Source organism: Eublepharis macularius, chromosome 6 (assembly GCF_028583425.1).
Source record: "Eublepharis macularius isolate TG4126 chromosome 6, MPM_Emac_v1.0, whole genome shotgun sequence".
NCBI lineage: Eukaryota > Metazoa > Chordata > Lepidosauria > Squamata > Eublepharidae > Eublepharis > Eublepharis macularius.
Genome location: NC_072795.1, coordinates 90,680,979 through 90,704,293, shown reverse-complemented (window position 1 = coordinate 90,704,293; position 23,315 = coordinate 90,680,979). Strand labels below are relative to the sequence as shown.

General features: G+C 43.6%; 1 protein-coding gene across 1 annotated transcript in view; it reads left to right on the top strand.

Annotated features, from left to right (window-relative positions):
- ADAM12 (ADAM metallopeptidase domain 12) overlaps positions 1 to 23,315 on the top strand; it is a 391,488-nt gene that overhangs the window by 234,477 nt on the left and 133,696 nt on the right. Inside the window, exons 4-5 of the mRNA XM_054982517.1 lie at positions 2,314 to 2,392; positions 8,267 to 8,343. Coding sequence (XP_054838492.1) covers positions 2,314 to 2,392; positions 8,267 to 8,343 — 156 coding nt within the window. The remainder of the gene's footprint in view (positions 1 to 2,313; positions 2,393 to 8,266; positions 8,344 to 23,315) is intronic.

The following is a 23,315-nucleotide window of genomic DNA, read 5'->3' as shown; positions in this document are numbered from 1 at the left end:
ACATAACACACCCCACCAGCAACTGGGAAATAGCTTCAAAAAAATTATGGAATGTGCACTGGGGGGGAAACGGGGGAGATGGACAAAAACTGTTTCTGCTTCCCATGACTCCCTTGCACATGCAGAACTCTGCAGAATGTGGAAAGCAGAATAGATTCTGAAACCCTGTAAAGCGAATGTGTAGAAAGTACCAATAATGTAAATCACCAGGATTTTCATAGATGAGGTTCTAGAAATAAAGCTAATCATAACTGGGGCAATGCCAATGCAGAAATTCCAAAGATTTATTTTCTATGATTTACAATTGCATAATTACATTTTCAGAATAATTCTGTGTTAACTGTAGATTAGTTACAACAATTCCAGCAATCACATACTTTTCATACCTATTTTGTCCAAACTAGTCTACATCAGATTAGCACATTAGTTAGTTTCTGATGTGGGCACCAACATTCCCCAACTAGGGATAATTACAGTTCATATTATTGTACTGATCCCTACTCTAATGTTATGCAAACTTTAATATTGTACAAAACCTCTTGGAAACTTTTCTATTTGGAAATAATTACATTTGGAACTTGGCTTGGCAAACTGAGTTGATATCCTCCCCCCAAATCAGAATAGAATGGTGCATTCTGAACTAAATTATGAAATTTGAATGCCATCACACTCCTGATTATATTGGTTCAAACACTTTTCTACCCCTGAGATTTCCCCAACTCCCTTTTATCTTCTAAACCCAGCGTACACTGCCTCTGTCCCTATCTCAAACTTATCTAATGTCAGCAGATCAATGGTAGTGGTTGGAGAGGTTTTCTGGGAAAGTGTTGTGTGAGTTTTCATTCATTGCCTCGTGTCAGGTTAGGGTTCCTAGTCCCACAGTGGGGGCGGGGGATCCCCCACTCCCAGCCTCTGCCCCCTGCTTCCTCTTACCTGGCTGGGAGTAGGGGAAAAGTGTGGGGAACAGGCCTGGGAGCTCTGGAGCAAACTCCAGAATCTTCATTGTCACACCGGGAATGATGTCATTCCCGGCGCAACAACAATTGTGCTTGTGCCTGCGCTTGTGCACACGCACAGTAAGTTTTCCCTGTGCATGCTGCCCTGACTCCCCCATCCCTTGGTTTGGACCCCATGGGACCTAGCAACCCTATGCCTGGTGTTGAGTAGTGCAGTTTTCCAGATAAGGTTGCCAACCTCCAGGCAGCACCTGAGATCTCCTAGAATTACAGCTGAACTTCAGACAACAGATATCAGTTCTCCTGGAGAAAATGGCTGCTTTTGAGGGTGGACTGTACGGCTTTATAACCCACTGAAGGCCCTCCCCTCCTGCCCAAATCCTGCCCTCCTCAAGCTCCACCCCCCCACCAATCAGGGCCGGCGCCAGAGTTTCTGGCACCTGTGGCCACTCGTGCACATGCGCACAGAGCGCGCGCGCACGCCACGGACTGCATGATGATGTCATCGTGCGATGATGTCATCACGCAGCGCAGGATGGCTGGGGCGGCGCGCGGAAGCTGTTCCGTGCTCCGCACACCGCCCCAGCAGCAGCCTGACGGCTTCTGCACCCGGCTGGGGTGTGTGTGGGTGGAGGATCGCGCACCGGAGCAGGTGTGGCTGGCTGCAGCTGCTACTGCTGCTGCAGCCAGCCAGCTCTGTGCCGCCGCCGCCGCCACATGCCCCAGCCGGGCGCAGAAGCCGCGAGCCGCTGCTGGGGCTGCGTACAGAGGCTGCTCCATGCTCCGCACGCTGCCCCAGCAGCAGCTCACGGCTTCTGCGCCCAGCTGGGGCATGTGGCAGTGGTGGCGGCATGGGGCTGGCTGGCTGCAGCAGCAGCTGCAGCCCAGTCACGCCAGCTCCGCTGCGCGCGCCTCTTCCCCTGACACCCCCTCCGGTGCCTCTCCAGTGCCCTCGTGCCCGAGGCCACCGCCTACCTGGCCTCAATGGGTGTTCTCCAGGAATTTTCCAACCTAGAGTTGGCAAGCCTACTTTCAGATCATCTGAATGCTCAGGAATACATGTCCCAAGTTTCCATGGATCTGGCTACTGCTAAGCAGTTTTCCTGATACCAGGGACATTGCTGTTGAAGCAGTCAAGATGCCATTGAGGATGGAAGAAACACCATCCAGAAAACACAACCCAAACCAGAGAAGAACTGGCATGGTACCTTTTTATTATACTGTTAAGTATCTTGACAAATTCATATTTGAATTGAAGTGTATATTTTAGAAGAATAATTTATTTTTGTATGAATACTTTTTTCCCATTAAGATATGGCCTTGGAATTAAACATAGGTTTTCAATTTTTCCCCCCAGTGGCCTTTTTGCTGGTAACTTCACAGAAACACACTATTTGGAAGATGGTACCAGTGCTCTTCTTATGCGTAATTACACGGTAAGATTTGTGACTTCTTGCTTGGAGGAGGTGAAATATGTGAAACTTCATCATTAAAAGGTCTATAAGGGAACTATGTACACACCCTGGATGAGGTAATATTGGACTTTAGATCACTGTTTAGGTAGTTTGCTGGCCCTTTTGTTCCAGAATTACATCTGTGGAAGGAAATGTTCTAAGTGGTGCATGATGAGATGGCTTGAGCGCTTAAGATTTTTGGAAAATGTGCCCATTAGAGCTTTTTAACAGGCTATAAGCAGCTTTTGTTGCAAAGATAAGGCATGAGAGCCAGTTTTTACAGTGCAGAAGCTCTCAAAGGGAGACTCGAAGGTCTTTGTGGCCTTCTGCCATGCCGAAGCCAGATGTTCTTTTCATTTCTCCTTTGTTTTCATTGAATAAGACCTAAGAAAAATGGGGGGGGGGGGTGAAAAAAGGATTTTTGTATCACCTGATGGTGTGAAAGTTTCCACAAATATCGTCCCAAAGAATTTTAAACCATTTATTAATACAGAGATGCTTTGAAGAAAGAAACATTTGTCTTCTGTCTGTAAGGAAACTTCTTAATTAAAACAGCACAGTGGCTGACCTTAATTATTACATTTATCTTTTATCTTTTGATTAGTTACAGCTTGACTGGAGATGCCTTTTTTTTAAAAAAAATCTTTTTGTTTGGTGTACCAGTGAAGGCTTTGCGTTTCATGTTGTTTTCCACAATGAGATTTGTCGATCGTAGTAAATCGACTTACATGATACTCTTCTCATATTGAAGCCTTTGCTATGAACTCATTTAAACTGATGGTAGAACTGAAGGTAAATGGTATAAAAAGCAATTTATGCCTGTGCTATAGTAAACGACATTGTGTGCTTTGCTGGAACCCACCCACTCCCACACTATCAAAAATCTCCGCTGCCCCAATGAGAATTTTAAAAATCTGTATAAAAGAGCTACGTAGGGCTGTAAAACAGTTTTCTGCAAGCCTGGGATAAAACCAAGGCTTACAAAAAATAAGAAAAGTGTGGCAATTATTTAATTCAAACACTAACAGTGCAATCCTAAGGAGAGTTACTGCAGTCTAAGCTCATTGAAGTCTCATTGGGCTTAGATTGGAGTAACTCTGTTTAGGATTGCACTGCAATACTAGTGCCTGTGCATGCACAGATAATACAAAGGAAAATGCTATTTGCATTTTGGTCTGCCAGAGCAATCCAAAACAAAGTCCAGAATTCAGTGTTGTGGTTTAGGGGGAGAGCTGGGTTGGGTAGAGCATTGAAAAAATAATGGGAAACCTCCCGGGCGGGGTGGGGGTGTCCACAAATATTTTCCCAAGGAAAAAAGGAGAGACAGTAAGAACAGGAAAGAAAGAGTGTAGGTTGGGTGAGCAGTAGAGAAAGTGAAGCCTAGAATGGGGGCGGTGTTGGTAAAGGGAATATAAGGAAGAAGATCTGAAAGAAGCAGGGGTCTCTTGAGAGTTCTCATGATGAGCTCCAAGCCTAGTATATAGCATGCTCTCTTCCATGTACATACAAATCATCACTGTGTTTTGTGAAATACTCATAGTTTGATTCAAATGATGAAAGAAAGCTGCTACTGGTTTGAGGCATTTTTTTTGCTTTGTGAGACTGCAGAAACACAAAAACGATAGTCAAAAGTTGTTCAGTCAGGGGTCATTCAGAGCTTGCAAGATTGCTGTTTCCACATTAATCTCAATCTGCCTGAAGTGGAATCAGAACTCTCTAAGAGGATAACATGATATGTTGTAAAACATTCATTCAAGCTGTTTGAATCATTCAAGCTAATACCTGAAGAAGTGAGCTGTGATGCACAGAAGCTCGTACCCTACCACAAATTTTGTTAGTCTTATTGGTGCTACTGGACCCTTGCTCTTTTCTACTGCTGCAGACAGACTAACATGGCTACCCATCTGGATTCAAGCTGATGGTGCCACTTACACCAGTTCATTCTTCCTGCCTTCCCATTCTTCAGTATGCTCTGAAGATAAGCACCTAGGACTCTTCTTGTCAAGGCTTAAATGGGGCCAGAATCCTGAAAAAGGTTATGTCCACTTGGAACCATGGTCTGTCCCAAGCACTGATGCACTCTCTCCCCTCTGGGTTGCTTCTATACGGGCCTGCTGTCTCTGCTGCTCTTGCTGGGTAGCGGCAGAGCCTGGAAGGCTGGTGATTCTGGACCTGGACCTGGCCTGCCCCACCCACAGGATAGCTATCACTGCTTCTGGAAGATCAGCTGGGTCTCCCAATGGCAAGGTCTCAACTGTAGGCTCTTGGCACATGGCCTTGGAAGCTGGGGGCTCCAGGACTTCCAGTGGAAAGATCTTGCTAGTAGGCTCTTGGGGCATGACCTCAGGAACCATAAGCTCTAGGTCTGAAGGAAACCCTGTTGTGCTGGGGGTTCCTGGGCCTCCTTATCTGCCTCATATAGGGACCCTGTCTTTTCCTGGAATTGAGTCCTCCTCTGATGAGCCTAAACCTGGCTCAGTGAGGGTCATGATGACAATAATGGTGCCCAAAAGAGTGAAAGGTCATGTCAAAGAGCCACAGGTTGCAGCTGAGACACTGAGCAAGTTTCACCGCCAGCATAACAGGATTCTGAGCAGACCTATTTTAGGATTGGTCTTTTAATGTTTTAGAGCCACTCATTTATCGCACCCAAGATGCAAAAGGAGTCACTGGGTTGGAGTGTCCTACAAGGAGAAATTTGTAATCTGTGATCATGATCTAAAACCCCATAGATACAAGAGTTGTATATGAATCTGAGAGCTGTGGGCTGAACTTGTTGAGATATCAGTTGTTGCTTGACTGACTCACTCCATGCCTCATCATAACTGGATGGCATTATCCTCATGTCATCATCATTAGTGTGGGTTTGTTTCCTTCTGCAAGAGCAACTTGGCAGCTTTTTAAAAAAATTGGCATCAAGATAGCAGCAGAAATAAAATATTCAGTGTAATAATACTCAGATAAATTGCGTTGGTTTAGCCTTTGGTCATAACAGCAGCAAGAAGAAAAACAATAAATTCCCCACAAATGTAAATCAGCCAAATGGTACAATATCAGAACCTACAGCCATAGGAAATATTCATCCAAAAAGCCATCCATAACCGGTTCACACATGAACATTTGTTTAGTTTTGAAAAAGTCCAATGCAAATATAGCTGCTTTCTGAACAAACATTGGGGGTGCATTAATAGCAAGCAAAAAGTCTTTATTTCATTTTTAAAAATTAAGCTAGTGCTCTTACTATAACTGGATGTGAACCTCCCTAAGGTGTCAGGCAGCAGAAAAAAATAGTGGCATAGTTCTTTAATGTCATTTATACCACAGCCACAATGCCACAATTGCTAAGTGTTTTTTTAAAAAAATCTTCAGTCTAAAAAACCAAAAAGATGGCATTGACATAACCTGAGCAATGAAAATGCTTTTCAAGGGTGATTTTTCACCCATTATAATCATCAACCACCATGCTGGTGTTTAAACTCAGAATACCAGGGACTAATCTTAGCTGAAAGTGATAACATTTTGCTGAATCTGTAAATTTTGGGGGGGAGTTTTCCAGCTGACATCAAGTCTCTCCTGATCTGAGCAAACCAGTAAGAGCTGGAGTGTACAGTTCTACTAGGAAATTTGGCACCATGCTGCTTCCCCTTAGTCTGTCCTGTCTCCTCCCTTGACTCCAAGAGATCTCTGTATTTCCTGTCATCTCCTCTGTGGGGGAGATGAGCTAGGGAGGAAAACTGAATTGTTTGTACTTGATCCAGTTATTTTTCAAAATCTTCTGCTTCTAATTATAATTGTGTGTGTCTGTGAGTGCACTAATTTGTGCATGCATTAATATATACACACAAGATAGCATTATTTATTGTTCATGACTTTCTCTGCTGGAATTGTGAAGAGTATTATATTTTGTTTCCTACTTGTACTGGTGAAGACTGAAAAGATGATACAACTCTGAAAAATACGATTTCTGTAACATTCGTTTTATCAAGCCATGTGAGCTGCAAAATTATAGAGCTTTCCTTTTGTTCGCAGTCAGTTCTCCTCCCAGAAAGGAAAAGAAAAGGAGAGATACTCTTGTGAAAAACTAATATTTTCTTTACTGTGTAATCAAATTTGCCAAGAAATCATGCTCCAGAACTATTAAAACTCAACCCTGTTCTTTTCATCATTATTGCTTTCTCTAACAAAATCAAGGTGGTCTTAGAAGTCTGCTGTCTGAGGCTATGTAATTGAAAACCATGCCCCAATGCTGAAAAGGTTAATTAATGCAGCTTAGACATGAATGAACCAAAGCAATAAGAGGCAGAGTGGGATAACTGCTAGGTTGAAATATGAGTGATAACTTTCATTTGCTGTAATAAGATAGCAACCTTTTACAATGGGGATTTCTACATGGCATTCAGAGGAACTAAGAAAGAAAGAAAGAAAGAAAGAAAGAAAGAAAGAAAGAAAGAAAGAAAGAAAGAAAGAAAGAAAGAAAGAAAGAAAGAAAGAAAGAAAGAAAGAAAGAAAGAAAGAAAGAAAGAAAGAATACTATTCCCCTGCAATCTTCATGTTTCCTGTATACTGAAGCATCTCAACAGAAATGTTTAATTGATTAATGCTGAGATTCCATGCATACAAAAACTAAACAATACATACATACATACATACATACATACATACATACATACATACATACATACATACATACATACATAAATGTTGGACATGATATCATCATTTCCTAGGCAGGTCCATAATTGGGAATATGCTATTAAGTTAGTCAACAATAGCATTAACCTTACTTCCAGACAAATGTGCATCTTTACTGAGTATGTATCTTCTGTTGTTGTTGTCTTTTGCAGCAGCTGGATTTATTAAAGAAATATAATAACCAAGCCACAAAATGAAACAAGTCTGTCACTGCTGAAAATAGAACTCCCTTTTATTCCTGTTCTTAATAACATGCTTCTCTGAAGTCAGCATAATTTAATAAAATGCTCTCTTTCTCCACCCCTTGTCACATGGTTCATATATTTCTTAAGCCATAAAAACAAAGAATTACCTTGTACAGTATCTTTAGTTACATATTATAGCTCTGCTTCATATTACTAAAGACAATTTATATCTATATTGAAAGCCTAAAGGTAAATGACAATGTAACTGGCTCTGCTGTTTAATTTTGCACATCGCACCGCGTTGTAGTTTTCCAATAAACATACACTTCTTCTACTTGGAGACAGTTCTCTGTGTGCCTCTGCTGATAATGCAAAAGCATTTGCAATGGCAACAGAGCACTCACACTGCAGTTTTTTATATCAGTTGTTGTCCTCTATTAGTTTCCAGCTTTCATTTTTTTAAACAAAATTCTAGCCTTTTACCTTGTAGAGTTATAGGGCGAAAGGTGCAGTCTACACACCCAAAGGAACTTTAGCTTTGATCTTTTCAAAAAGATTATACTAAAAAGATTTGGGAAGGGTTTCACCAAAACAGGCAGAAACACAGCAGGAAGATGAGTAGAGAACATCATGTGAATGCATCTCTAAAACACTGCTGGTCTAAGGTAGCCAGGACGGAGCAAAACTTTCTGTAGAAATAGCCATAGTCAGGAAAGTAGGGTTTTTTTATTAAGAACTGTTTTAAATTTTTGTTTGAAATGTATTAAATGAGGGGCACCATAAATAATTTTAATCCAGCAGTAAGAACTGAGAAGATTCTCCTTGTTTCATACAGATAGAAAGACATTAGGGGGAGGGGGAAGCATTCAGCACTTAAATTCAGAGAAGGCTTTAACACAAAGAACATTATGTAACAACAATTAACCAATAGGCAAAAAGAAAAGTTACTGAATTTCCCCACTGTTCTCTGTTTAATTAGGATCACTGCTACTACCATGGTCATGTGCAAGGTTATGCTGAGTCTGCAGTCAGTCTGAGCACATGTTCTGGACTCAGGTAAGTGGGACAACCCGATCTATTAATGGTAGCAACTCTGTCTGCTAAGGCTTGTTTTTGCTCTACTGTGGTCATCATGACACTGTTGCTTGATCCGCTGTTAAGAGGTAGCAATGCTAATGTAGCCATGTCTAGCTAGGTAGCCACTCCTCAAAATAAGAGGAATCTCCTATAAATTAAAAACCTCTAGCAGTTTCTCTTGGATGTCTCAAGCTGGTCATGTGCTCAGGCTTCTCTGTGCCTTGCTTTGATTTATATGTCCTGTCCTGTAGTTGGCCTGAGGAGCCCATGTGGACAGACAACCCCAAATCTCATGTAATATTTCTCAGCTTTTAGTACCTGCTGTGACCTCTTCAAGAAACCTCCTGTTGCGTATGCCATGTCAAACTCCTTCATCCTTTAATGGTATTAGCAAAAATACAACCTTTAACTCTGTAGCATATTTCTATTTACCAAATGTTTGGGGCATGTAACAAATACTAAATTTGGAAAAAAAAACATAATGAAAATGACCCCAGAAAGAGAGGTGAGGAGGAAAAAAGTGAAGTGGATGGCTGGACAGGTTTAACTGCCTGCCAAACCATATCACACACCTGCTGCTCCAGAGTAATAGTATTTCGGTCACTTCCTGTTTTTGTCTTCCTGTGAACTCAATGGCTTCTTGGGTATGATATTTTAAAGTCTGTCCTGGAGCAGAAGCAAAGGCAAGCGCTAGACAAGATACAACTCCTAGTATTTGAGACAAGCAGTATAATGCCACTAGGGAACTGCAAATATTTTCCACAGTGAATAATGTGACACTTCACATTAAGCTGCTTGTTAACAAAAGGAAATTTACTTGTTTAAGGAACTGATTAGACAAATTTAGCCATTTTTCAGTCATTTGCAAAAACAAAACAAAGCAAGGTAGGACATCTGATTTAGGAGTTTATTATATTATATACAGATGTAGAGGTTGCAGTGTAATCACAAAGTCACTCCAAATTATCATCCTGTAATGTCTATACACCCACAATACATGCTTCATTTTATTTATATAAGCAGAATTTTCATCAGACTTTGATGTTTTCCAGCTTTTCTGAGAATTTGTAGCAGCTTTGTGATGTTGTCATGCAACATGATAACAAAATTGGGATCCCAGCCTAATATATTTGGAATGCTTTGTGACAGTGTGAATTTTTCTAGATAACCCGTTCAATGTGCTTGAGCCTTGACCTAAAGGAGCAACATTTAGGGATAGAATAGTCTGTTCTGTCCCAAGGCTGCTTCAGATCCCTCTGTTGGCAACTGAGATCAGCCATAATGAGTGTCCATCTGCGATGGTAGCTTTCAGATAGCAGCAGTGTGTGTTGTGTTAGCCCACTAAACTCATTTCACGGCTTGATAGCAATATGCAGTAAATAACCTGCAGTCATTATCAGGATATAACCCGAACCCGAACTAGAATAATATTTTTGTAATACTTCCTACTGCAAAATCGATGTCATTAACCAAGCAACCTCTTCCTGAAGGGACAATGAAGTAGCAAACAGTCTAAGAAAGTAGATAGGCCTCATCAAGGAGCATATTTACATGTCTAGGAATTTGGAAAAATAATACACTAACTTTATTACATGTGTGGTGGTCAAGAGTGCCCTCAAGTCATACCTGACTTATGGCGATCCCTGGTGGAATTTTCATGGCAAGAAACAGAGATGGTTTGCCATTGCTGCCTCTGCAACCCTCATCTTGGCTGGAGGTCTCCCATCCAATTACTAACCAAGGCTGACCCTGCTTAGCTTCTGAGATCTAACAAGATTTGTCTTACCTGAGCTATCCAGGTCAGGGTATTACATGAGTAATATTCCTGAAAAACAATTTTGCTGAGATATTTTAGGTCTACTGTGCCTCTCCAGCTTATATGGAAGGATTTCAGGCTTGTAGTCCATTGTAAGAGCTAATATGAAAGACTTCTGTAAGAAATATGGCAATATAACTCAAAGCCTCTACTAGCTACATACTGGATGGCCAAAGCCATAAAATGTTGTTCCCTATTTAGCAGCTGCAACAGAGGCTTGTATTTTGTGAAAGGGGCTTCTCGCTTAAGTCAGGTAGTATTGGGATGATCCATACTACAATGGGGGTTGGGGCTTAGGACTTCAAAAAGCCCATCAAAAGTGTGGGTTAGTATGAGAGATGGCCATTATCATTAGATAAGTATTGTTCATCCTTCCATTAGATTCAGGGGCACAGGACAGAGTTGAGACCAGTTTTACAGCTTGTTTGCAGCCAGTCAACTGCACTACAAAGCCCTCCTGTATTTGATACCCCTTCACTGTGTGACTGTGGAGGGAAGGGAAAGCCTTGTGTGTATTCTTGCTGAACTCAGTGAAGAAGAATAGAAATATGAAGAAAGGCACACAGAAATAGGAAAAATAAGGAATGTGGTAGAAAAAACTCAGAGACTGTGTGTGAAGATCCTACTTCTCGCTTCCTTGATTTACCGAGGAGATGGATTGCCCCCTATCCTAATGGTCTGGGGGGAGGATCTTCTGTTGATTCCCACAGGGGCCTCCCTGAGGCCTCATAATTGGGAGAAAAGGGGATTACCACAACCTGGTTCCTTCATCTCCCAACAGACACTCTTTTCCCCCTTAGCCTAGCCTTCTGGCCTTCCTTTTATCCCCCTCTCTCTTAACCCATGCCCACTTTGTGGACGGCCCTTGCTTCTCCCTCAGCCAATGGATTTCACCTGTGCTGGGCCACTCTCTCTCAACTGGGCTGGCTCTGGCCTTGCCTGTTTTTCCTTCTTCCTTTGAGAAGCTATGTTGCAGCATCTCCCTCATTTAGGGATGTCAATGACAGTTTGGGAAATTCCTGGAAATTTGGGGATGGAGCCTGAGCAGAGTTTGGGGAAGGGAGGGACCTCAGCAGGATATAATGCCATAGAATGCTTTCTGTCATTTTCTCCAGGCAAATGATCTCTGTGTTCTGGAGATCAGCTGTAATTCCAGGAGATCTCCAGGCTGAGGTTGGCAAATTTACCCTTGTCTATTGCAACCTCTAGTAGGGTTACCAGCCTGCTGATGAGTGTAGGGGATCCTTTGCTCTTAGCCTCTGCCCCTGCTACCTTTCACCTTTCACCTGGCTGGCAGGGGGAAACAGTGCAGGAACAGGCCAAGAAACCTCTGAAGCATGCTCCCACATGCTCCAGAATGCTTCCATGTCTGGGAATGACATCATTCCTTGCATGATATTTATTTATTTTATTTATTTATTTTATCATATTTATATTCCACCCTCCCCGCAAGAAGGCTCAGGGCGGAAGCACGGGGTTGTACCAGGGGCTAATTTGAAAAAAATTGTACCCAAACATTAGACTGGGGGCTGCTTTTTACCCAATAGGCCCATACAGCAACCCATCACTTCCATGTTGCATTGGGAATGTCATCAGTCCCAGCACAACGTGGAAGTGTTCTAGAGCACATGCACATTGCATGCACATACAAGGTAGGTGTTCCCATCCCAATCTCCTCTGCAACCCCTATCTCCCACTTTGAGGCCCAGGGCACTTGGCAACTCTATCCACTACTTAGTTGGTATTACTTTTCTCACCCACCCCCATGCCCCTATGGCTGGTCAACAGTGCTGAAGGTCTTCCACAGCCATTCAGCTGGCCAATTGGAGGCCTTGGCCATGTCATCCCAGACAGTGCGGGTATTGGCAGCATTCCAGGACTCAGTGGAGATGGCCAAATTATCTGGTGAACTAGTGAATCTGGGGCTGGAGCCAGACACTGTGGTGTACATAGAGAAAAATAGTGAAAGTTAAGGGATGTAGGCTCAGATAGGTTTGTAGCATTGAAGAGATAACGTTATAAGGTGGAGAGAGAACTAGAGTAACAGGGCTAAATGAGACATGATATGGAAGATTTGTAGTTAGGATCCCACACTTTTTTTAACCCTCCCAAAGAAACGGGTTATTTTGACCCCAGAAGTCATTTAAAAAGATTGGATTACCCATTAAACTTTCTACAGACACCCATCTTCTGTTATGCTTTCTCCTCAATGAATTCCCATGCCTTGAAGTCCCTCTGTTCCCTCCACACTTCCTTTTTTAAGTTTGACGTTCATCAAAAGTGTAAAGGGGATCATTCTGTCCCCCAATAGACTTGGCTTGAAAGTAAAAGTACTTCGTATAATTGTAATTGGGGGTTCTATTGACCTCAACAAATACTGAAAAATGGTTTTAGCACTGTTTCCATATATAAATAGATGGACCAACACCTATTATATCCATTTTATATGAAGGTGGAGCAAATAGTAAAAACTAAAATTTCTCTCCATAATTTATATCCATAGATATTTGTTGTACAAAAATATCACACTTTTGGCTTTGGGGTTTTACACAACTTTTGGAAGTGGGAGTCGCAATGATCCCCAAGGAAAGCACTGTTTGCAACCTGAATTGTTGTGTATATAGTAGGAGCAGAGTGTTTGAGCTGTCTCAAAGCTTCCCTTATGTCCATAGCCACATGGAAAAGCTCAAATTGAAATGTATCACAATTTTGGAAAGTGGGGTCATTCTAGCTCCCTGCAAGCCAATGTTTGTAGGCATCCCATGAATGTTTGTAGGCATCCCATGAACCTCTTCACATTTTCTAGACTTGAAGGAGCCATTCAGCCTGGAATTCTAGATGACCTCTAACCATCTGTCCACTGTGCTGATTGTTTCCCTCTGTTGTGCTCTATCAAAGCTTCCTTTCTGCCCCATAACTTCTTTGAAAAGCTCAAATTGAACTGTATTGCAGTTTGGAAAATGGGGTCATTCTAGCCCCCTACAAGACAAGCCTGGGCATGTTTGTATTGTCGGCATCCTTTGAACCTCTTCACATTTTCCAGACTTGAATGAGCCATTCAACCTGGAACTTTAGATAACCCATAGCCATATGTCAACTGAGCTGATTTGTTATTCAGGAAGCGCTCTTAATTGTAAAGCGCCAACAGGTGCAGCCTGAGGGCAGGTTACAGGAAGGCTAGCAGAAAGAATGCAGATATTTTCTCTTCATTTTGCTAACCCTTTAACTGGCACGAATGGAATCCCCTTTCTATTGCAAGGGTCTGTTATGTGCCTATTTTTTCCTTGTCCTCAAGAATAACTTTCTTCAGCAATGCAGGACAAAGAAGAATAAAATTTGGAATCAGGGTCAGAAATACCCCTCATTGAAAACATGACATCCTCACAGAAATGTAATGGGATAAAATTGACCCCCACCACATTTAAAGCACAAGACAGTTTATTTTTTAAAAACCAATAATTTTTAACTGTTATAATACTGAAACTTCCACCATGTGTGACTTACCCGCTGCTGCCACCAGATGTGAGTTGGCCCCATGGTGGCAATGGCAGGCAAGTCACACGTAGTGGCAATGGCAGGCAAGTCACACATGGTCACCATCAACCATAGTCACTCTCACATCCTGTAAAGTGGCTCACTAGAGTACACACATGGTGGCAGTTTCAGTATAGCAGTTGAAAATAATTGCTTTCTTTAAAATAAACTATCTTGGGCTTTAAAAGTGACAAGGGTCAATTTTAGCCCATTTACATTTCTGTGTGGATTTGATGTTTTCAATGTATTTTTGACCCTGATTCCAGATTTTACACTTCTTAGTCCTGCATTGCTGAAGAATGTTATTCTTGAGGCCTGATTTTTTCTTAGTAGCTAATGCCATGATTGAGAGAGGTATCAGGTTTCCTTGGGTGGGGGGGAATTGTAAGTTGGGGTCATTTTGACCCCAATTCCAAAATAGTATAATCATTTTTCCATGGGAGGGTTAAGTAGCTAATTAAACAAGAGGCTTCTGTGAAGACTGGGAAAGTGGCACAGAGTAAATGTCTAACCCTTCCCTTTCATGCCATTTTCTTGATATAAAGCAACCTCTTCTCTGTCCCCAAAGCTTCAGTTAGCTCTATATGTGGGGAGGAGGGATTGATACTCTTTCCGTCCTAGTTCAACTTCCCTGATAGTCAGAGCAACCATGTGGGTTTGCTGATTAGTTTTTTAAAAGGAAAATGAACTGTTAATTTCCTGCTTTGTGCCTGTTTTGAACCTGAGAGATGAGTTTTAAAAAGGCATGTGATTGGATAACAGGAAAAAAGAGGACAACTGAGATATGGGAATGGGTGCTGACCTATAGTGGTGTAAATGGAAAGGGAAAGGAAAATAGCTGAGAGGTAGGAAGAAAGAAAAAGATTTAACAGTAGAGTTCAAAGAGATGAGCAGTAGCGCAGTGAGAGATAAGAGAATACACTTTGACATGCAGAGAGGAAAAGAGAGTTAATAATTATGAGTTGGAGAAAGTCTACTTTTCTAAGATTAAATATAGTGATGCAGCCCTAAACATAATTTTAAAAATACAAAAATTTCCCTCAGAGTGTTTTGAGATGTGCACTCATCTTGGATGCTCATCATCTTACATGGTAGGTATGATTCTACTTAAAGAGTAATTCTTCCTCTTGAGTAAGAGTGGGATCTTATTTGGTTCAGGATGTCCACTGCCTTTTTGTGAATGTGTCTGACTGGAGACAAGCCACCTTGGAGTTTGGTGTGATAAAAGTACGAATTTCAAAATAAAAAAAATAATGTAAACCCCCTGTAAAGAAAGGTAGAGCTTTGCTAAATGCCAGTGTATTGGGTTTTTTACTAGTTATGGTTTAGTGCCTTGAGCAGCAGCTTGAAGTGCAGAAAGCGAGCAGATGGAATGGCAAAATTTAGTCAGCAGGCTAACTGTTTATATACCTCTTGTCCTTTCTCTGGGTTGGAAAATGGGGATGGAACCTGGGGAGGTCAGGATTTGGGGAGGGGAGAGATCTCAGCGGGTTATAATGTCATTCAGTCCACCCTCCAAATAATCCATTTTCTCCAAGGGAATTAATCTCTGTCATCTGGAGATCAGTTGTAATTCTAGAAGATCTCCAGCCCCCACCTGGTGGTTGGCAATCATACCTTTCTCTCTGACCCTTCTTTTCTAATTCCCAATCTCAGTCCTTTCAAATTATTCCTTTCATCAACTATTGCAAAAACCGTTGTAAACTGCTAAATATCAGATTTTTTAAAAAATCCATCCATCTATCCATCCATCCCTTAAAAGGACTGCGAAACCTAGGATGACAACCAAAGTTGCCATACAGGGAACTTCATGTTCTTTCGTGTTTTGTCTTCAGCTGTCTTCAACTGGGTCAAAAGTGGCTGACATCTGACTAACAAGGAAGCATTACAGTTATGAACTTCAACTTAGGGACTGTTTACCACAACATAGCCAGTATAGCCAACATAGCTATAGCCAGTCCTGAAACAAGATTGAAAAGGGTCACAGGCAGATAGCTAGAAAACCTTGGAATTCCTGTGCCCCCGCATCTTCAATGACTTTCCCCACCAAGGAAATATATATATTAAAGTGCATCCATTAAGTAATGAGATGTTTGGCACTCCACAAATCAGATCTCAGAGTGCTGATTCCAATCTTTGATAGAAACTCTGTGTTCAGACAAAAAGGGAAGCTTTTTCTTTAATCCCAATCTAATCTCCATCTATACTAACATAATAGAGTGGCCCACTATGACAAAATAAGTCCAGTAGGACCCAAAATGATGGGATTTTCTTTTTGAGATATAAATGGAACTTGTCCCACCACAGCAGCTAAAGCTGGCTCCACCACAAAACCAACCCTGAAGCCAGCTTCACAGCTTTTCAGTACAGAAATTTCTGCTCCGCACAAATGACCCTTCAGAATACAATAACTGAAAGGAAGTGGAAAAGATGTATTTTTAGGCCTTCAGTTTGATTTAGAAGTGTTTTTAAACACACCTCTAAATATCAGGCTAAATTAGGCCAACATGAGAACGTACCTACAAACATTTTCTTTGCTGACTTATTAGAAAAAGCAACTCACATATGATTGTTGCTATGTTTTTTAAAAATAATCTGTGCAGGAAAGCTTAACATAAAGCTTTTACTGATAACACAATTACAGCACCTTGAACTTCCAAGTGCAGAACATTTAATCGTATTAGTATTATCACTCTGACTGTAACTTCAGCCTTCACTTTTGGACAGTGGATACCCAGTATAAGCAGTTATGCTGGATAAATATGACTTGCAATGTCAAAGGATTAACCTGCCTAGCTAGGACTCTCAGGAAGTGGGTGATACGTACATTCTCTAACAGATCTTCATCTTGTCAGTGGTGCTATTGCGTATTTGCAAGGATAAAACAGATTCATTTTAACAGAAGACGTTTAAAATAAGAACATCATTGTGTTATTTTTCCATACAAAGTTGTTAGCTATTGGCTTAAATATTCTGCCTTTTGGTAGCTGTAGACGAAAAAATAGATAGTTGGGCTGCCATTATCATGTTGGGAAATTCCTGGAGACTTAGAGGTGGAGCCTGGGGGGGTGGGGTTTGTGGAGGGGTGGGGCCTCAATGGAGCATAATACTGTATGGGAGTCCACCCCGTATGGTATTATAATACCTTGGGAGTCCACCCTCCTAAACAGCCATGTTTTCTGAGGAAACGAATCTCTGTTGTCTGAGGATCAGTTGTAATTCAGCTATCACTTGGAGGATGGCAATCCTAGGTACAACTACTTATAAAAATGAAAGAGTAGTTAGAATATTTGAAAAAACAAAACTGTGGTAGGGAATTGGGAAATAGGGCTACAAAGGATACTAGGATTCTCAGCTGGGATTTTACAAATACATCAGTAATGCTAAATAATAAATCATTATAACTTTATAATATATATTCTTCAAGAAAAGCTTTCTATGGGTCCACCAAAATGGCTGGATTTGATCTTGCTTTTAAAAGCTGACATGGCAACCATCATTCACATCTAGTGTCCGGGGTTGAGCACCCCAAGCACCCCGGACTTGCCACAGCCCCCGTACCTAAAGCCGATGGAATGTCAGCAGCAGGCACAGGAGGCCCTAGGGAGGGAGCACAGCTCTAGATAGCAGCAAGAGAACAGAAAAGGGAGCCAGAGAGAGAGACCAGCCAGGGGCACGCCGCCCAACCCCACCCCAAAGGGCAAGAGGTACCCACACCTGCCCAAGGTGCCAAAGAGGGGATAGAGGTACTGGAAGCCCCTGCACAAGCCCTAGGGAGAACCAGCAACCCCAGCCACCTAACGGAGCCAGCTGAACTCCAGGAGACCAGCACAGCACCTCGTGAGCAAAGACAGAGGAGGCCACGGTGCATCACCTGGAAGGGCCCTGCCAGCCCTGTCCTGCAGGAAAGAATGAGGGAGAAGGGAAGAGGGAAAGAAGGCACACCTGAGGGAAGCCCCAGCTGGGATACATGTAGCCCTGCCTGGTAAGAGAAGAGAGGAATGCAAAGAGAAGCTAGTGAAGGAGAAGAAACACCTGAGGGTGGACACAGCTGGGCAGCATCAGGAGAGGGAGGGAGCCTGGGAGGAAGGGCGGGGAAAGGTGGAGAAAACCCTATAAAAGCTGGCCTAGGAGCAAGATCATGGTGGGCTGTGAAGGAGGGGTGATGGAGTGGAGTGGGAGTCGTGGAAGCAAAGGAGTAGGAGTATGCAAGGAGGAAAAGGAAGATTGGTGAAGGAGGAGAAGGAGGGAAGTGAGAGTGATGGCTGGGTCAGGTTGAGCGGGCCAGTGAGTGGAATGAGAGGGAGTCAGGGTGATGTAGACTGCCCTTCCTGCCACAGAGCAAGGTCCTGCAGTATCCCTGATGACCCCCCCCCCAAGTCAGAGTCAGGCACCCTGGTGCCCAACGCAGCAGCGCCTGGGATGAGCCCTGACATCTAGAAACCCAGAACATTTAGTGTTGTCATTTACATTCTTCACATAATCTTAGTGCATGTGTAAGAGATTTACAAATGATAAAAGAGTGTAGCTAGGCTTGAGTGTGTAAGAGACTTACAACTGCAGTCCATGTGGCGTTTCAAAAGGAGGCTGTAACAACCTCCTTTGAAATGCCACACGGACTGCAATTTCTATATCTGGCTGAATGGTTGCCTAGCCACACTCTTTATCATGAAAGATTGGCCTGGACATGTATGGTGTGAGACAGCTAGGCCCAAGCCCTGGATGTTTAAGGTCCAGCTCCCAACATTCTGCAACTCTGATCTGAACTGGGGCACACATCTGAGTATTAAGTTTCAAAAATCACTGTGAGCTCTGAACATGGAACTCCCACTAGATGTAGACTGTAGTTTCACAGCAACTGGGACAGGCCCAGAAACAGTTTAACATGTGGTTAATCTCTCAGGTGGCTGCTTGGGAGAGGTGGAGGCCCAGGGAAATGCCTGTAAACTTTAATTTGAGGATACATTTAAAAGTATATCAAAGAGAAGGTTTTCATTAGAAGGAGGACTGAACTCTGAAGATTTCTGTGTAATCTCATCAGTGGCAGCAGTTACAACAGTTTGTTTGTTTGTTTTGCTGTGGGGTAGTAGAATAGGGTTGGATATGTAATCCCTTCCTTGAATGTCTTGGCCAGCTGGGTGAATTCCTCACCTAGGTAAAGTGGGTCAACTTACGGAAGCTAGGATTGCTAGGTCCCCTTACCCCGCCACCCCGCCCCCTGCATCAGGAGGTGGGATGCAGCACTCACCTTTAGAACATCTTTGTGTGCGCACAAAGCACATGAATACTTCCAGTGCTGATGCAATGACATCACTTCCAAGAGTGGCTCCTATCACGCAGGCCATAGGAGTGCTCCTGTGCTTTGCCCAAATTAGTCTGGCATGAAGTACAGGAACATTCCTGCAGCCTGTGCAAAGATGTCACTCTCGGAAGTGATGTCATTGCACTGCGTCCAGCGTGCGCTCTGGGAGACTCATTCCTGCACCTTTTCCTCCCACCAGCAAGATGGGTGGTGGAGGGGGCAGCAGCTGGAAGTGGGGATCCCCTGCCCCCACTGGAGGACCAGCAACCCTAGCGGGGCTGTGTCACCACAATATTTACCGCTAACATGCAATTCCAGCAGATTCTGTGAATCACAAAGCATGTTCTTCCTTAATCCCATGCAATGCTTGAGAATGGAGGGAAAGATTTCAGAGTTTAGGTTAGAAAACGACGTGTCCTACGAGGAAGAGGAAGGTGAGGAGTCTAGGTGCAACCGTAGTTCAGGAGGGCAAACTTCGGGGAACCAAGGAAGCTCAAGTTCACCATCCAGATCAGGGCGATCCTCAAAGTTGCAGAGCGCTTGAGAAATTTTCTTGGTACAGGCTGCTGTCATACAGCTTTGCTATGATCTAGTTAGCACCTTGCCCAGAGTTGGCAGGAGCTAAGTCTGAAACCCAGGATCTCTTTTGCTGGAAATCTAGCTACCGTTTGTAGTAATTCCAGAAGGATCGCCATGTTAGTCTGTTGCAGCAAAAACAAGCAGGAGTCTTTGTTGATATCTAAGTGTCAAAAGCCAGTGTGCAGAGGCTTTAGATCAGAACGATCAGTATGACAGGTAGACACATCAGGTGACATAGAGTCAGATGGTTAACTTAAGAGTCAGGAGACCATGAAGTGAATGACTCAGCTAAACTCATGCATGTATCTGATTGGGTGTCTACATGTATAAATAGCTACCATGTACAGTATGGTTGGGGCTTCTTGCAAGTCCAGGTGTAGGCGAAGCACTTTGTCTCTCTGGACTGTAAACTTGTATATATTGCTCTTTATCCACCTATAAATAAATTGTATTATACACCTTTACTAAACAAACAAGGTGTGGACTCTTTGTGGATCCTCCTTAAGCTGGTGCAGTCACGCTGAATACACACTATTCAACAGTCTTGTGGCACTTCAAAGACTAACAAATTTATTCTGGCATAAGCGTTTGTGGACTGCAGCCTTCTGCTTCAGGTGCAATGGGTGGATCCTCACTGTGAAGGTATTTTGCACAGAAGTTATCAAAAAAGGAACAGCAGGGCAAGCAGCTAAGGTTGTTAATATCTGTAATGGGTTGGTAGTTACATGTTTTGCAAGAAGATGAAGACCAAAAGTGTACTAAAAATCCTACGTTCCTGTTCAAATCTGTGGGAGGAGGTATTGTTTGTGAATCCTCTTAATAGATCCAATATCTACAGTTTCATGGTGGAATTTCCTTTTGAATTTATTCTGTTGAAGAATGTTGGCTTTCAAGTCAGCAATAACGTGTCCTTTGTCTCTTTATTTCTCTTAATTAAATATTTTGTAATTGTATTTTACAGCTTCTTGAATACCTATCCAAAGAGTTAACCAGCTTTGCCCTGTGCTTCCTGTGTGTGTGCATCCTATATAAAATGACCACACAGTGAGAATCCACTCATTGCAGCTGAAGAAGTAGGCTTTAGTCCACAAAAAGCTTAAGCTGGTATAGCATCTTGTTAGTCTTTCTTGTGTAGTATGTATCAGAAGCACCAAGTAGTTTGAGAGCAGGTATTAAAGAAGGTTTATCCACTTTGAAGCTTTTGGTAATATGACTGCAATTACATAAGCTGGAAAGCGGCCACGTTATAGAAGCAGTTTAATACTGTTCATTTCTGCTTTGCAACACAATGAAGAGAGAGCTAAGTCTTATCCCTGTCTTGCAGAAGGAGAGACAGGTATGCAGTTAGAAAGGTGATGTGTGCAGTGTAGGGCTCTTAGCAGAAATGCTGTATAGTAATAGACTTACTAAAACAATGGCATCCAAATCCTTTCTTTTAAGCTCAGATAATTGTAGACTCAGATTTAGGTGTCTCACACAAACTCATGAATAGTACACCACCTCTTACCATTGCAGTAGCCTGATTGGCAAAGAAAATGGGGATCTCTCTAGAGCTCTGATTAATCAAAAAGCATTTAGTTTACTTCTAATTGATATATGGCAGGAAAATGCCATGGACTGTACCTTCACATGGCAGGCTGCAGGAGAGAGCAACACACACAGTCCTTGTACTGATGCAGTAAGGGGGGTTGTGGGGCAGTGGAGGCTTATTGATCTAATTTGGGGGAAGAGGGATATACCCTGATCCTCCACTTTCATATGTTGTCATCATATGCTTAGATCTGGAGATTACATACATACATGAGATGGGACCCAAAACAGTTTCCATTTCCTATGGTTAACCATTGGCAGCATCTGTAAGCTTCCCAGCAAAGAACATGAACCAGTCTTGTTTTCTTGGGTGTTTCCCACAGCTAAAATAGGGTTTGCCCCCCTAGTTGGAATGAGAGACAGACACCAGTGTTTGGATAAACGGGCCGCTTTATTAAACAGAACAGCAAACAAGAAATACAGCAAGGAGCCTAACTAGCGGTACAGGTCAGGCCCTGGGGTCATTCACTGGGACCCCGTCCTGACCTGTCTGGGCGAGCACCCGCTGCCCCCGGGTGCGATCCATCCCTTGAATGGCTGCAACCCGCCCTGGCCAGGCGGAGTGTATCGCCCCTGGAGAGCTCCCCCACCCGGCCAAACGGCAGCGGGAGGAGACCGGCTTGTCCAGGGGTTCCTCACCCAAGGGCGTCTGACCTCGCAGCTGGGCCGAACGGCAGCCAGCTGCTCCTGAAAGACCCCTGTTCCCCACCAATGGGGAGGTGCCAAGGGTGCTCACCGGCCCGCCATAGATATAACCCTAACTAAATCCTGCACCCATGGCAGCTAATAAGGTCCACCCCTAACCTTTAACCAGCACCTCTAACCCCAGTGCGAGGTAGGCGAAAAAAAACTCACCACCCAAGGCCAATCAGGGCAGCCAGCAAAAAATTCCTACCTGGCCCCGAGCACGGCGACCGGCTAATCCCGCACTGAAGTAGGGAGTGGAGGGTGGGCCGAGCACGAGGCGAGACTGAGCCCAAGAGGGCAGAGCGGCTGGAGACAGCCCTTTAGCTCCGCCCTCCCTGAAGCTATGCCCTTACTGCAGGGCAAGGCACGTCTGCCTCCCTCCTGCCAGGGCGGCAAATGTCTGCCACCATCCCAAGGGGCTTAAGCCCCAGTGCTGGAATGGCAGCCTTCTACATCATAGAATTGGGGAGCAGCAGCCATTTTGCCAGTTTTGATAAACTAAACCTTCTTTTTGATCATCTGGTCTTTATAGATTTTGAATCAGGCACATTTGATGATGACATATAAAGTAAGCCCAACCGAAAAAGTCAAATGAAGGCTTGTGTTTCCTGAGGTGCTAGCCTCTGTTTATGTCACCTTCAGTGATACTGAATCTCACTTGATACTGGTAGCCAGTCAGCTTTTCCTCCACAAGCACAGTCTTTATTAATGAAACTAGCAACAAAGACTAGTTCTAGTGAGGCCTTGTGAGGGCATGCACTGCCCCAGCAGTGTTCCTGCGCTACTCAGCAGGCTGATTTCAGCCTCAAACAGGCCAAAATCAGGCCAGTGCAGAGAGCACTCCAGGGCCAAACACCACCCCAGCATTGTTCCTGTGCTCTGCACTGGCCCAATTCAGCCTCAAACAGGCCAAAATCGGGCTGATGTAGAGTGCAGGAGCACTCCAGGGCCTGTTGACCATGTCAGCATTGTTCCTGTGCTCTGTACCAGCCCAATTCAGCCTCAAACCAGCAGAAATTGGGCCAGTGCGCAGCGCAGGAGCACTCCAGGACCCTATATGCTGCTCTAGCAGCATTCCTGCACTCTGCACCGGCCCAATTCGGCCTCAAATGGGCATAAATTGGGCTGGTGCAGAGCAAAGCAGCACTCCATGGCCCGTCATGACATCCTGGCCTGCTTGGGCATGCTGAGGGCCGGGCTGGTGCAGTGGGTCTCCCTGGTGTCTTAGCAGCCGTGGCGGCACAACCCTCCAGAGGCCCCGAGGAGGCTACTGCAGTGACAGAGAAGGCTGGTGAGGAGGCACAGCTCCCCTGCTGGCATGCCAGGTGGTAGTGCCAGGCGGTAGCACCAGGCCTTCCTGCAGCTGCTGTGAAGTCTTGGGAGGGGTGTACTGGTCTTCCCTGCCTCCTCCTAAGCAAGTTGTATTGGCAACAACTCTTTATC